At 41.3% G+C, this 17,072-nt stretch overlaps 1 protein-coding gene across 2 annotated transcripts in view; it reads left to right on the top strand.

Moving 5' to 3' along the window:
• LOC131678488 (paired box pox-neuro protein) overlaps nt 1-16,741 on the top strand; it is a 147,451-nt gene extending 130,710 nt beyond the window's left edge. For both annotated transcript variants that reach the window (XM_058958667.1, XM_058958668.1), the window contains 3 exons: nt 4,163-4,355; nt 15,502-16,133; nt 16,206-16,741. In XM_058958667.1, coding sequence (XP_058814650.1) covers nt 4,163-4,355; nt 15,502-16,133; nt 16,206-16,463 — 1,083 coding nt within the window. In that variant the 3' untranslated portion in view covers nt 16,464-16,741. The remainder of the gene's footprint in view (nt 1-4,162; nt 4,356-15,501; nt 16,134-16,205) is intronic.
• The last annotated feature ends 331 nt before the right edge of the window (nt 16,742-17,072 follow it).

The raw sequence follows: 17,072 nt of genomic DNA on the forward strand, positions 1-17,072 counted from the left end.
AAATGATTAAAATGAAACGGCCATAGATTCAAAATTAATCCAATATTCAATACGCATAAAATAAACAAAACAAATAAAATCCATGAAATTAATGAAGTGAAAAAATAATATGTGAAATGAAATTGAAGACTGAATTGATTTAAATCAAGTGAAAATCCCACTATTTGTAGAATGGCTAATTAATATACAATGCAATTTCTAGTGTTTCCATTCTTTTCTGTTTTCACCTTTTCGTTTTCGTTCTTCTTTTCTGGACGCCGTCGTTTAGGATTATCAGGTGTTTCTACTGTATTGATTGGCCTTAATTAGTTATTTGGATACTGGAACGCTTAACTTGTTTTGAAATTCAAAGATGTATTTTTGGTTACAGATTTCTGGAAAAATATTTATTTTGCGTCAAATAGCCAACGCCCTATGAAAATTTCTGAAAATACAAATAGGTGACAAGAACATTTTTTCTCATAGAAGTAAATCGAAGGAGTGCGAAATGTCTAGGATTATTTTAATGTCGAAAACCGTGCACTCAGTCGATTACAATCCAGTCCCTTTCCAGTTATCCTTATAGCTTGTGAATTGTTTCGTTCGGAATTCTCGATCTAGAGATATGGATTAATGAGTTCTATACAAACTAATACCATGGAAAACAAATGGCTCAAACTAGGGTTCGTCGCGGTGCGGATGTGGGCGGTAAATCGATAGTCCGCACCGCAACCGCAAAAAAATATTAAAACCGCACCGCTTACCGCAACCGCATTGTATTTACCGCACCGCACCGCGCGGTAATGCGGTAAATGCGGTAAAAATCATGAATTTTAAAAATTGTGCTGAAAAATTATTCATTTGTTTTGTATAGCCATATGTAGTAAAATGTTATTCTTATTTACACGAAAATTGTCGTTGACGGACTCCTCAGAATGTAACATTTATGAAAATATTCAACTTTGCAAGTTTTATTAAGAGGGGTTTTGGCGTAAAAAAAACTTTTTCTCGTTTTTTTTAAACTTTGCGTGAAGCGAACTGATCAAAGCTTTTGTACATTATAGTGTATCATTTCAATAACGTGCTGTAATTTTTCCATGCAAAATATCGACAAACCGGTGACGAAGCTTTTTGTAGAACGTCTCTGGAAAAACATGATTTGCGGTGTTACCTGCCATTCAAAAACTACTTAACCGATTTCTTTTAAACTTTGTATACAGATTCTATGTAAAAATACCTAACCCCTACGTTAAAGTTTCGAGATAAATTTTCAATGAAGGCAAAAACTGTTCAAACTATGCAAAATTTGGCATCTGGGCTAACTTTGACACTTGTCACAATATGAAGGAAGACCTTAAGGGAGACTTTGAGAAACACAAAAAATCGCAATGCCCTACACTAACTTCAAAAGCTTTACTTTCAAAAAGTTGCAAAATACTCCTAACTGAAAAATATTATTTGTTAATTTGGTAGAAAATTCCTGGTTGGACGAACAGTGGACGCACGCGAAAAAAAATTCTTCTAAATTCGTTTGGTTTGATGATGATAATTACATTCTTTGGATTGTTTTTAAGTCGTAGTATCATTAGTTCATCTCAAAGTTCTCCAAATTAATCAAAATTCACAGTTGAGAAAATGTCATCGAAAACGATTCATAATTCCACGATTGCCAAGAGGAATCAGGAGAAATAATACATTTTGTAATTGGATTTGACAGTAAAATTCAATTGTTCTTCAATGATTGGATTTTGTGTTTTATGTATTTGAAAAGGTTCGTTTGTAAATTTTTTCTTTGAAGTATAAAATCAATAGTTTTCAAAATATGTCGTAAAAATAATGGTGCCAAATTATATTGGACACAGCTTATAGATTTTATTTCTTAGTAACAGTATGTTTTATCATATTCGAATGACCAAAATGTAAAAAAATCAAGTAGCGATTGGTCGAATACAGATTATATTCGGATTTATTTTCAAATCAGCAATTTAATTTTTATCATGTTTCTCTATTGTAGGGTAATAAATAAAACTCGAACGTTCTGACAGAGAGATGTTCCTAATAATGACATTGCTAAGCATTCGTTCAGAAAATAAATCTAGTTGTGTTCTTCTCAAATGGTAAAACTCATAGTTTTAATACAGACTGCAGACTTTATCAATTATTTTTTGAAGTGCGGTTGCGGTAATACCGCGCGGTAAAAGCTCATTTCCCGCACCGCATCCGCGGGAAAAAGTGTCTCACCGCACCGCAGTTTTTGCGGTGCGGGTACGGTAAATACCGCGCGGTTGCGGTAATTACCGCAACCGCGACGAACCCTAGCTCAAACTATAAGAATAAGTATTTAAATGTTAGGAAAAGCAAGCAGCCATCGCAAGTATCCCAGGACATATGACCTGCCTTCGAGTCATGAACATTCTTGCAGTTTTAATTGTGTGCAAGTAAATATGTTTTAGTCACATTTATCACTATCAATCATTTGTAAGAAAAGTAATACGGTCTAAGAGTGGTGAAATTCTTCTGTTTGAGCGCAACGAAAACTCGCCCTGATATTTGAGCCAATGCGTGGAACAAAGATGGCAGATGCTGCTCTAACCATCGGCTTCGTGTGAATAGGGTGATGATAGAAACAGGGCGAAAATCATTGCCCTAGGGAGTATTATGTGGATTTTAGTTTTTCACTAGAAGTCATGGATTCAAAAAGACAGTTGCTCTCGGTGGTGCCACAAGTATAATATGACTATGAAATATATGAAAAAGCTTTCACCTCACTACTAGAAGGATTATAAGACGATCTGGGTATTAATTTACCATCAGACATCAAACTCACGGTTGCCTAGTGTAAGAGTCGAACACCTTAACTTTGGAAAAAGTTTGTTCTTTATCTTTGTTCATTCATTTTTAAGTCAATTCACATAAAAGTTTACAGAATCGAATTCCAATACTCTTCATGCGACGGTCTCATTTTGAGTTTCAAAAACTAGTAAGTGAGGAATAGAATGTTTAATATCTCCGCCGTTCGTTAATAGATCTTGTCAATATTTAGCTTGTTAGAAACGCATTATATATATATATATATATATATATATATATATATATATATATATATATATATATATATATATATATATATATATATATATATATATATATATATATATATATATATATATATATATATATATATATATATATATATATATATATATATATATATATATATATATATATATATATATATATATATATATATATATATATATATATATATATATATATATATTATATGCACTTCATTTCTTTTTTTGAAAGTTATGTGGTTAAAACATGTCGTGTTTTGATAAAATCATCCATATCTCAGAAAGTAGACAACATATCCAAAAACAAAAATAATTGCTTCTAATGGTTACGATAAGCCCATCAATGAAAACTAGTTGCGTTAAGATTGGTTCAGCCATTGCTGAGATAATTACATGGCATTAGTTTACATACATACCCGGAGGGCCGGGTCTCATATACCAATAGACTCAGCTCCACAAATTGGGATAATGTCTGCATGTGTGTGTCTATGTACATACAGACATTATCCCAATTTTTCGATTGGTATATGAGGGCCGTGTCGATTTTAGATGCTTCCTGGCATCGGAAAAAGTTTTCAACGTTGGAGCGAATCCTATACATTTCTTTTGTAAGAAATGTAAAAAACACGGAGAACTCCCTTTCTTTCAAACCCATGATTGCATAACTCCCTCATATCAAAAGTTAACTGGAACTTTCCGTAACCCCGCAATCGCGACAGTAATTAAAATTTTATAGCTCGTTTCGTTCTGGAAACATTGTTACGGAAATAAGAAGCATATTTATGGCTGCAATTTTCGAGCAAACCGGGGTAAATTTACAAAAAAAAAGCAAAACATTGACCACCCTTTCCACGCGATAAGGCTTGGTATTTACGATACCTTCCCTCTGAACCCGAGTACCCACAGCAGTGATGAGCGATTACCTGCACGCTTGTGGAAAATTTGTCGCTGCGAACCATAATTGAAAAGTGTTGAAACTGTACGATTAGCGTCTTTTGTACTGGCAAAGCGGTCACGAACTGCAGCTCCACTTAGCATAGCGTGCGCTACAACTGATATCCGGTCATAAATTAACCGGTAATTTTTTTCTTCTAATCTCATTTCAGCAAGTGGCTACTCCGACGGTTGTGAAAAAAATTCTCCGCTTTAAACAGGAAAATCCGGGCATGTTCGCGTGGGAAATTCGCGACCAGCTGCTCTCCCAGCGGATATGTGACCCCAACACGATACCATCGGTTAGTTCCGTCAATCGGATACTAAGGAATGGCGGTCTCTGGACGGATGATATGACGTCGAATGGTGAGTGCAAAAGTTGAGAACATATGTAGTAAATTACCCCTATAAAGATGATTTAATCATTTCATCATTACTCTGAACTTGTCGATAAACTCATTCGAAAGTTCTAATTAAATTTGCATAATTAATCATTGTTGTCGGCAAGTGGAGCGCTGCGAGCAGTCTCGTGCGCAAAACAGTGTAATAAACCAATTTTCTTCCAAGTGCACATTAGTGTCATCAGGTTGTTTTTCTTTTTGTTTTTTGCCTGCTTGTCCCGTCCGCACAGGTCGGTCAAAAAGGATGACTTCCCGCTGAGTTTTGCGGGGTCCCAAAAAAGTTGACCACACATGCCTTACGTTGTCCGATGGGCTGGAGGCAAGGTGTAATGAGTAATTGCACTCATATGTCTTACTTACACGTGCCCACCTGTGACTGCTCACCGCGGTGCGATTCCCGACAAGATAATGAACATGTTTGTAGAAGCATAATCACTCATTGAGTTGAGCATACACTTTCGGTACTGAGGCCACGAGCTATTATCATCATCATTTTGAAGCCACCTTTCGGATGCCGAACGATGCAGGATGCAGCGGGCCGGGGGAGTTGTTGTACAATCTGATAATTGCTTCACCGACCATCGAGCCGGAGTAATATGAGGGCCGATGTATTGCGAATTAGAGTCACGAAGAAAAAAAAACGGTTTTACTTAAAAGTTCTGTTCGTAGGGCTGAAAGTGTAACTTTGACCGGATCAGGGAAGAAAAACGTTGATGATGGTGTGAAAAGAAGGCGCGAAATCGGCGCTTACAAGTCTTTCATCTTCGGAATATGTTATGCAAATTTCTGATTAATGGCTCAAACATGGTATTTTATTCGATATAAGGAGCATACGGAACAGGTGATGGTAGATCTGTGCATGTCTGGGTCATGTCTGGATTTATCAGCATGTTTTGGATGCTAAGGAGTGAGGAGTTAGGATTGGCACTGAAAAATGAAGTTCGAAATACTTGTATATACACGACAATCATGATTACTACGCTGAATCCCTCTGGTATAAAGACTCGTCACCTCTATCGTTTGTTTACTATTTATTGTCAGTGCCATTCCAATCGAGCGCGAGATCTATTACACAGCCGTTTATCCACTTCGAGCGGGGTTTTCCCACCAGAACAGTTATAGCACCACAGGTCAGGCTTTGACCCGGAGATTGTTATTGATCTAGAGGTAGACTTGAAGTGAAGCATGGACATACGCTGAAATCTAACAAAAAATTGAATCAATATGATTACTCGACATTTTACAGCACTTTAATCGCTAATATCGGTAATATACTAATGAGTTAAAGAGATATAAATATGGACTCTTTTATTCCTTCTGTAACTTGTCAAGGTGTCAATTTAGCACTAACTGGTTGCCAGATACTTTGGTCAACATAGTCGCTAGGGAGGTTCCGGAACTCACCTTTCGAGCCAACTGTTAAGGATCACTGTAGGAATAGCCAACGCTAACACCAAAGAAGCACGGGGATCATGATATATGCTCCGTTCCACCTCAAGAAAGATTTACAATGCATTACTGTCCATGAATGAACTGCTTATGGTCAAAAGGTGGCGGGTATGCCCCATCCTATCGTTAATATAGTACAAGGAGTTATTTATGACTCCGACACAATCTACATGAGTTAAAGTGACCTTCTAAAGAAACGACAAGACCAAGGCGTAGTGCGGATGCGTAGGATCACCGGCAGTAGCCCGACGAACAACATAGTCCTCTCTTTCGTTGGTTCTAATCTTCAGGAAACTATTTTTCTCCGATTTCTGCGTACCAACATTCGCCCTTATTACCAAGTGACCACGATGTGTTACAACTGCAGACGCTTCGGTCACGGGAGTCGGTGTTGCCCGAATCAGGCGTTCTGCTTCAATTGTAGCCAAGCATCCAGCAAAGGAAAACCCTTGTATTAACACTAGCAAATGAGTAAATTGAATTCCAGAGCACCCTACTCGTCACCGGAAATGCTGGAAGTATGCGGACGAAGAAGAAGTCCATCAAGATAAAAACCAACGGAAACAACAGTGAGACTAACGCCGATCGCCTGTGAAAATCGCACATCCTCATCCTGAACTACGAACATTTGCTTTCCCTCGACTTGCATTAAAACCAGCCTTCGCTGTCCAGTTCTAGCTCCAAAAGCGCCCTCAGCATCTATTGCAGATAGACCAGCTTAGATACAACAATGCACTGTGCAATACATAAAACTAGACTAAAACAGCAGAACCAGAACAACACGGCAATCAACCCCAAACAATCCAACACTTTGAATAGTTTCATGGACAATCCAAACAGCCCCCGGACCGGCCTGACCGGGGCTGTTCATGGTAACACCGATGATTCCCTGGTGACTGCCAGTTCGGGTCATCCTCCTTTGCGAAATAGAAAACAGCTGACTACATACACATCGCTTTTTACGGCCATATTATCTACGCATCGGATAAACTACTGGTCAACAACTATCTCGGTACAACCCCGTCGATACGTTCGCTTAGAGAACGAAGACCAATCGTAAGCTGATCGCAGAACCTAAGCAGATCTCGATATCCGCGTCAGACAAATCTTACAAAGGTCATGTTGAACTGGGACCAGGCTGTTGTCCCTCACCACATAACAGATCCATGGTTGTCTACCAACTATCAACCTATCAAACGAGGAAACATCGCGTCAACACTGACGAAACCACGGTGAACCCTTCACAACCCACATATGCGAAGATCACCTGGGAGAATCCCGTTGAAATGCAGGAAGCTCCTTAACGAATTCCCCACAAGTTTCGATGGGAATCTGATATCCACGTCTCTTGGGATAGGGATACTAGAAGCAACATCCGCAGGCAGACAATTAGCGACAATAACTCGACCCTATCACTCGGGAACGGACGAATCACTCTCGCAATACAGTGTAACATGAACGGTTTCAGATCCGCTTTGGGTGACCAACAGCTGGTTATCGCTCAGTCCCAGCCGATCTGTCTGGCCTTGCAAGAAACGGGCATACGAAACAGCATCAGCCTTAGACCGTGGTTAGGAAACCGCTACTGCTGGAATGCCAAAGTTGGAAACAACATTCCAGACTATCCAGGCTGACGTTCCATCGGGTCCAGTCCAGCTTGATACGGAACTGATAAGACATCCGACGAAAATTATACGGCAGGTGCACGGTCGTCTAGATGTACCTTCCAGCTGAAGTCGGTACGAAACTAAAAACATGCTGGACCAGCTCCACACTTTTGCACTGGCAATGAGGGATTTCAACGTCTTATGGGGACAGCCGAGGTTATCGAGAAATGCACGATATCATACTGAATGATGGAAATCCCGACTACATTCGAGGCCAATACACATTGACTCTGGATTCATCTATCCGCTTCGCCGATTTCGCTGGAGCATTCTCCCCGACCCCGGGAACAACGACCATTTTCCGATTCATCCATCGCGCGACCACTCACCACCAACTACCACCGATCCCCGCTGCTGGATATACGACCGCGCAGACTGAAACGGATACAAAGACTCAATTTCCGACGCCCGAGAACTTTATTTTCCATACACCCTCGACCAATTGATGGAATTCTTCGCCCGGGACGCCTGAACACCTGAAATAACGTACAAGCGGCAAGGTTCCGCCTCGACTTATCTATTGGTGGGACTCAGACGTCAAGGTTGCCGCACGGCCCTACGATCTCTGAAAAGGACACTCATAAATCACACACTGCGAGAGCAGAGATCTATAAGCTTCCGCATTACTAGAAGCGCGTCAAGAAATGTCATCAAACAAGCAAAAGAGATGCTGGCAATCCTTTTTAAAGGGTATCTCATCCGAATCAACTACATCTGAAATGTGGAGGATAGTCAATACCCTCAGTGGCAAGAGAAGGCAAGCGGTATTCTTGCTCGTTGACTCGCAAGAAATTGCTGACGAGCTCGGTAGACACTTTTGCACTATATCCGCTGACCTACGTGGTACGTCTCTAGAAACGAGCTAGAACCCAAGTATCGTTTCCTCCGGACACTCAGCAAAACTTCAACAGGGTCAAGGATTAACAACAGTGATGGGGTCAGGTACCCCTTACTGCAATACGCTCCATCAGCAGGGGAAAATAGTTTTACTGGAATATCTGAACCATATCTGGGATGGCCAACCTATTCCATCATCTTGGGAAATGGTCTTGATGATTCTCATTCCCAAGACAGAGGGAGAATCCCGAATCCCGAATTCCGAACGACTTCCGTCCCATAGGCCTACTTCCATGCCTTGTAAAGGTTATGGAACGGATGGTCAATAAACGCCTTATAACCTTCATGAAGGAGATCAACCATCTGAACCAACGCCAGTTTACCTACCGCAAAAAAGCGGGTACTCCACCAGGCTCTAGCCGACGACCAACGCGCAAACATCGGTATTGTAGATATCACCAAGAAATTGAATGCGGTTTTCTGAGAGGAAGTTCTCCGACAGCTGGGCAGCTAAGGTGTTACCGGAAATTTGGGCAGGTTCGTAAAGGACTATCTCCACAACCGCACATTCGTTGTTTCGTCTTATTTTAGACGGCATGAACTCGCTCTTCGCCTCCCTTCCAGAATTTGACCATATATTCATGCCGCACTTTCTAACCCTCAAACTAGATTGTGAAAACAGGAAACGCTTGATCCGGACAATCGTCATTCGACTTGGAACAGGAAGATCGCCCTTAGCGTCGGAGGAGTTCTTATTCACAGCAAGATCTACTTCGGAATCGAGATCACAGGTCCCAACTGGGATGGTTTCATTACTGTATTGGCTCCTCTGTACAACAGTACGATTTAAGTGGCTTCCAATCTACTGTCAAGCTCTCCAGCGGAGGCAGCCTGTGTTGAGGCCGGTCTTCTCCGATGCGCGCTTAGATATCTGGACAGAACATCGGGCAACCACTGTGCCTTACTACAGTGCGCCCAAAACGTATTTCGGGAGTACACCGGTACGAAAATTCCTCAACTGGCATGAACACAAGCTTATCTAGATGAGTTGATGCAGGGCCCTTCCCAGAGGTAGCCTGAGCTCCCCCAGCTAAAAAATCGGTTCTGACCAACGCAAGAAGCCCTGGCAAAATTGGAAGTAAGGCTGTGCAACGAAGGTTCCGCTTGAACATTTCGTAAAAACGGTCGGAAATCCTTCATCGGCGTAACATTCTGCAGTGCGTCACTGATGGATAACATGAATTGGCGAGTTAGTGAGCAGATCACACATAATGACCACCAGGCGATCCACTACACCATTGGTCGGCGGAATTGCATTGTAACGCGGATAGTGAGGACTGGCAAGTGGAAGTGGCAAAACTTCGATAAGAACCTTTTTGTGGAAGCACTTAGTGTTGATAGCCTCGCTCCAATATCGAATGCCGTTGAGCTGTTGGAAACATTCGCGAGGGCGTGTGTCGTAACAATGCCGAGGACAATGGAGCCGGCGTCCGCAGTCCGCAATGTTGGTAAAACGAAAGGCAAACGAAACCCCCGTGCTCCTACCCAAAAGCCAAAGATCGTTCAAAGAGCAAGATCTGAGGCAGCCACGGATGAGTATAAGGTGCCATTCCGGGAGGACAGGGCTGCTTTTAAAAGCGAGATAGCGCTTAGTAAATCCACCTGCTACAAGGTACTGTGCAGAGCTAACCCCTGGGGCTACGCCTACTGTGTCGTGATGGCCAAGATCAAGGGTCCTACGACGCCAGCTGATATGTGCGCTGATAAATTAAAAATTATCGGGGATGGTCTTTTCAGAAGTACGACCCAACCGCATGGCCGTCTGCGACGTACGTTGATGCAGACGGTGAAAATGCTGGTGACAATCGAGTCTCCAACGACGAGCTCCTTGTCGTGGTCAAAGGGCTGAAAGCGAAGAAAGCTCCCAGTCCGGACGGGATCCTCAACGTGACACTGAAAACTGCGATCCTGGCATTTCCGGATAGGTTCAGGATAGTTCTACAGAAATGCGTGGGCGAAGGTTACTCCCCTGGATATATGCCTGCTGGATACTATTGGTAAATTTCGGGAAGGGTCACACTCAACAGGCTGACAAACGACAGTTCGGGTTCCGGAAAAGGATGTCAAAGGATGACGCCATCTTCACAGTCACCGTGAGTGCGGAGAAAACATCGAAGCAAAAGAGAAGGAGTAATCGCGACTGCGCCGTGCTAACGATCGACGTGGAGGACGCGTTCAACTGTGCCAGCTGGGACTTTCCTGGATCTTGGGGGTACTTTCAGAACCAAGTTTTGGTCTACGGGATGAACATGGGACAGAGATCGATTAGGGTCACACGGGAACTCAGAGCTCCATACTGGGCCCAATGCTCTGGAATATAATACACAACGGAGTGTTAACGCTGGAACTGTCCAGGGGAGCTGAGATCGTCGATTTTGCAGATGAAGTTGTTCTGACGATAACCGGCGAAACCCTTGAGGAGGTGGAGACAACAGGCATCGTGGAAACCTGGAGGGCTGACGTCAAGTTGCAGCTAGCCCACCACAAGACCGAGGTAGTGCTAGTCAGCAACCGTAACAAAATTCAACGTGTCATGACCAGCGTCGGCGAACAATCCATCCCATCGATGCGTGCGCTAAAGCATCTGGATGTGATGGTCGACGATCGGTTAAATTACAATAGCCATGTCGACTATGTATGTAAGAAGTCTACGAGGACAACTAACTGACAAGGATCATGCCGAATCACGGAGAAGCAAGAGGCAGCACGAGACGTCTCCTGGCGGGTGTATTATCCTCAATACTAAGGTATGGCGTACCGGACTGGGTTGCTGCACTGAACTCGAAGCGTAACTAGACAAAGTTGACAAGAACGTTTCGCTTAATGGCTGTTCGTGCTGCGAGCACGTACAGAACGATATCGTCGGAGGCGGTATGCGTCATTGCCCATCTGGCTGAGGACAGAGGCTAACAGCGTAGGAATACACAAAATGTAAGGAGGCCTGTCAGCGTTGACTCGTTGGCTAAGTGGTTGCAAGAGTGGAAGAACGCGGAAAAAGGAAAGTGGATTCACCGACTCATCCCAAATGTGTCGGTGTGGGTGCATAGAAAGCATGGAGAGATGAAGTTCCATTTGACCGAGTTTTTGTCCGGGCACAGATGCTTCCGGAAGTATCTGCATCGGCTTAGATTCGCTGCCGTGGATTATCTGTCTATATCGTGACAAAAATGGGAGCTAATTGGCTCACGAAACAGACATCGCTTCCAAGAGAAATCCTGCTGCCGGGGAACTCTTAGTCGGAGTAAGGTAGTTCACTGGCGGATAATATCCGAGTAGATCTCGATAAAACGGGGGTCTAAATGGCTTAAGGAAGCGGATATCGGTGTCTGGAGAAATTCCTTTATCGCACAACTCTTTGTCAGAATAGGGTGAGTTCAATGCCGAGGACTATCCGAGTAGATTGTGATAAGACTGGGAGCTAAATGACTCACGGAAAGAGGAACCAAATGGCTCTATGAATCAGCATCTAAACTGCTCACTGCACAGTGGTCCGAATCCAGAATTTAGGATGACAAAAACATTTGTGAATAAACTACTGGTTCTAGAGATTTCATGTCTTCAGAACAAATAATCTGTGTCAATTGGGGAATCTTTTGAGATGGGTGACATTAGGGTGGTCCTTATTGATTGTACGATCTGAAAATTATTTCCGAAATAAGAAGAGATAGAACAATGAAGTGTTCCGCAAAATTGTAGTACAACCTTTTTCAAGCAACTTTGCCGAGGACGTCATATTTGTAACTTTAATGGTTTTAATTTTACAGCTATTAAAATGTTGGGTGATAGGGTATCCCTAACAAAATCAGTTTTTTCGTTATAACTTTTTAAATAATTTTTTTCCGTCAATAGCGTCTTCACAAAACTTTTAGAGCTTATTAAGACAAATATTATTTATATAGACATATTTGAGAGAGCTCATTTAGTTCAAAAGTTATGAGCATTTTTAGCAAAAAAATACAACCTTTTCAAATGTTGATATCTTAAAATGGAGCAAGTGAAATTGATCTCTTATTTTTGCATTCGAAAGATCACAATTGATAGTATGTTTTATGAAAAAATCTCAGAGGTCATTTTTGTTTAACTCATTTTATTTTAGTTTGAATATTGAGAATATTACTACTATTTGTAGCATTAAAAGTAAAACGGTCAGTGTAACCTAGCAACTATTTTTAAAATAAGATCAGATAGATAAACAACATCTCAAATAAAACCTCTCGAGTGTGGCGAAGGGCCCGCTGAGTTGTTTCCGATGTATTTCGTTCCGCCTGAGCCGCGGAAAGCCTTTCCAGCACTACGTCATAACGGGGCGAAGAGTTCGCTGAATTATTATTTTAGTCACAGCCTTGGTAGAATCCATTTGGGAATCGGAAAACCTTCCCAGCACCCTGCTTAAGTGCGGCGAAAGGCCCATGTATGCTGTTAATTTGTCACGAGTAATCAAGATCCGGGTAACATCCGGAAGATCTAGAAATCTGCAACATTATTTGACCTATTTTTCAACAAGATCATAGGGTCCGAAGTAAGCAGCAATTTTTTTAATACATCTTTAATATTGGCAACGCTGCTAAATTTTCTTGAATGGTTTTCTCGAAACTTGCCGATAGACTTATTCCTCGTTTCTAATGCCTCAGTGAAAAGGTTTTAGAAACGAGGAATAAGTCTATCCGCAAGTTTCGAGAAAACCATAGAAATACATAGAGTAGAATGGGGTCAAACAGGTACGGGTGTACAATAAGTATAGGGCAGTATCTTTGCAATGTTATTCCAGAGGTAGCTCGTGTTGCGTGAATTAGATACACGGTAGAGAGCATCGTTGACGACTATCATTTCGGCTGTTGCCGTGAAGCAGTCAGTCCTCAGTCCTCGTCCTCAGTACATTACATTTAATCAACGTAAAAAATATCAAGTGAGTTGTTTCTTACGTAAAAATTAATGTTGAACAAGAGTATTGTGTTGGTTTTTTGATATTTTCGTTTTTGAAAAATATTCGGACATCAACATGGAACATATTTACGCTACCAACAGGAAGAAAAGCATGCTTGACGATAGACGAACCAAGTACCAAAAGTTTATGAAGGGTTGGAGATAGAGGAACCAACCGTACTCGTGATCGTAAATCATTCTCGTTGCTTCCAAATAGCCTGCAAAAACTTGGGAGTTTATTTTTGCTTTGCTATTGATAACGGCGAGAATGATACCTAATCGTTCCAATAAATCTGCATTCAAACCCGTGATCTCACAAACTCCATTCATCAAAAACTTTTCTTGTCGCGTTGCCATCATTGGAATTGCCTCCACTGGGTAATGGCTCATTAATTCGAAGGCTCGATCTTTTCTTTAACGATTTGTCGTCTTTCCAACACGCCACTTTGGTGTTTCCTTCTCAAAACGTCGTCATCGACCACCGATTCGTTTCTTAACATTTCCTTTCGATCATGCCCATATGATCCTGCCTAACTCTAGCTTTCCGTTCTAAGTTTACGAATGATTAACTTTAGAATACCTATCTGTTTTTCGATTTTAACATCTTTCGTTTCCCTTATTCATAAATTTTCCGAAAATAGCTAACAAAGTTGATACTGTAAATTAAAACATGTGTGACTAGGATGGCTAGCCAAACATCACACTACGTTCTCCGCTGTTCAGATGGATTGATACACGACTACATGAGAAATAACAACTCAGTGGGCCCTTTGCCACACTTGGGCAGTTTTATTTGAGATTTTGTTTAAATATCTGATCTTATTTTAAAAATAGTTGCTAGGTTACACTGACCGTTTTACTTTTAATGCTACAAATAGTAGTAATATTCTCAATATTCAAACTAAAATAAAATGAGTTAAACAAAAATGACCTCTGAGATTTTTTCATAAAACATACTACCAATTGTGATCTTTCGAATGCAAAAATAAGAGATCAATTTCACTTGCTCCATTTTAAGATATCAACATTTGTAAAGGTTGTGTTTTTTTGCTAAAAATGCTCATAACTTTTGAACTAAATGAGCTATCTCAAATATGTTTATATAAATAATATTCGTCTTAATAAGCTCTAAAAGTTTTGTGAAGACGCTATTGACGGAAAAAAATTATTTAAAAAGTTATAACGAAAAAACTGATTTTGTTAGGGATACCCTATCACACAACATTTTAATAGCTGTAAAATTAAAACCATTAAAGTTACAAATATGACGTCCTCAGCAAAGTTGCTTGAAAAAGGTTGTACTATAATTTTGCGGAACACTTCATTGTTCTATCTCTTCTTATTTCGAAAATAATTTTCAGATCGGACAAACAATAAGGACCACCCTAATGTCACCCACCTCAAAAGATGCCTCAATTGACATAGATTATTTGTTCCGAAGACATGAAATCTCTAGAGCCGGTAGTTTAGTCACAAATGTTTTTGTCATCCTAAATTCTGGATTCGGACCACTGTGCACTGGGAAGAGATCTAAATGGCGTCGTATTAGATGAAGATAAGAAGTAAGAGAAGAGTCGATAGTTACATCAAAGCTCAAAGGTCGAGACATTTCATGGACCAAGTGAAGATCCGAGATAGAGCCGAAGAAAGAGGTGCGACAACAGTACAGCGAGCCTCCCACGAAGTAGTACCTCCATATAGTTCCATTGAGAAGAAGGTCGAAAAAAGAGTAAGGAGTGTTTTTAGTGGTTAGTCACGAATGGGAGCCGTGAGTCCCACGCTGTTCCAATACACTAGAGGCTTTTGAAGCTAAAAATCTGGCAACGGTAGTCGCTTATTGTCTTTAAATTTACGGCAGGGCCTAGTAGAGAAAATTAAGAAGAGCAAGAAGCCTGTTGTCGTCTTTTCTCTTAGGGTGCAATGAAAACATTTGTTCTGTAATTAAGTTAAGTGCAAACATATTCCAACAAGGCCATTTACCAAGAAATTTAAAAAAACATACATGATTTACGGAAGAAATTGATTTTTTACATACTGTATGCAACATGTACTTGATACAAAAATGTAGCCTTTTCTACCGTGTTCTACATCCATTTTACAACAATTTATTCTAGTTAAATAATTTATGTATTTAAATTCATACCATATTTTTTAAATCTTTTCTTTTTATTTCAGAGCAAATGATGCGTGACTCTTCCCACTCGTCGTCCTACATGACTACCAAATCCATGCAGCACCCGCTGTCGTATAGTCAAACCCTGGAACAGCATCATGCCCTCCTCAGCCAGTACCGCTACAGCATGGCCTCGGCAGTATCTCCGAGTGGTAAACCAATGCATGCCCATCCCTACCAACCGAATCCAATATCTGGAAATCCACCGGTTCAGAAAACTGCAGCCGTAAATATTATCCAACACGAAGGACTAACGCCAACCAAAGTGGACCCTACCAAACACCAGCTACCGGCACAAGTGTCCCCTAAAGGTGAATCAAAAAGTGAACCATCTTCTTCGGCGAGTACTCCTGCAGCGATATCTCCTCAAATGCCCTACCTGCCGAAACACTGGATCTGGAACACTAGCTTGTTCTACGCAGCAAACCGAAGTGTGGTCGCTGGAGCCGATACTGCAGCCACGTTCCCACATGGTTATTTCACCTACGGCAATCCATTCGCCACTTCGGGAGGATTTGCCGTTCAACGGGATAGCTACAGAAATGATGGTACAAGTTCCAATACCAGTTCGTCGCCGGTTCAAATCACCGATGTAAATTCGGATGATTCCTCTGATAATCACGATGATCTTAGGGTAAGTGTACAATTGTACATGCCATTTCCTTGCCAGTTGCTATCGTACTTACGATTAATTTTCTATTTCTAGGCAAGTATGTCAAAGAAGCGCAACCCGTACTCGATTGAAGAACTGCTCAAGAAACCCGAAAAGCGCCAAAAGCTTGACTCGGTAACCATAACCTGTGTGACACAGCGAGGCCGTGACGATTACCATTCCCCATCGACTTCGCCCTCCAAATCGGCATCTCCACCGATGTCCCACTACCCAGCTTCGGTCGACGAAGGCATCAGTCTGATCAAGTCTAAAACGGACGAGAGCAGTGTGAACATTGAAATTTGTGATTAAGCAAGCTGTACATTCCCTTACTTGCCATCTAATCCTTAGTGTTTGTTAAACTAGTGTTGTACGTACTGTTATCTTAGGAGAATCTCTTTGTACATAGCGCTATCAGTAGTTCTTATCGAGTAGACTAAGTTTAATTTATTAACCGAAAAATCTTGAAGATAACACTAAACGTACTGTTCGTGAAGCATCATTCTCAGAAAAGACTCATCTAAAGATAGTAATTAAATAGTAGCAATCAAAAAAGAATGATTTGAAAGCAGACTAATTGTTCCAATAAACAGCCGAAGCGAATTACTGTAATAAATTACAAAGTAAATGTTTTCTTTTTTCCACTCTCCCTCGCTTCCCTAGAGTCGATATCGATCGTCAGTCACACGGCAGCGTGTAATTATTGGCGAAAGCAAGGACCGGTTTGTGATCCGCTTCTGCCTCGATGAGCGCTCGTTTGCTGATGTTGATCGGGCTGTGTTATCTCGGTGAGATCTACGGTGGGCCTCGGGCCAAGAGTCCAGCGCCGAAGAAAATGATCACGGAGATTTAATTAACCGGGGCTGAGCTTTACGATTTCGGGATCGATGTTTTATTGAACTGTGCGAAACGGATAAAGTT

The sequence above is a fragment of the Topomyia yanbarensis genome, chromosome 2 (genome assembly GCF_030247195.1).
Source record: "Topomyia yanbarensis strain Yona2022 chromosome 2, ASM3024719v1, whole genome shotgun sequence".
In the NCBI taxonomy this organism is placed as follows: Eukaryota; Metazoa; Arthropoda; class Insecta; order Diptera; family Culicidae; genus Topomyia; species Topomyia yanbarensis.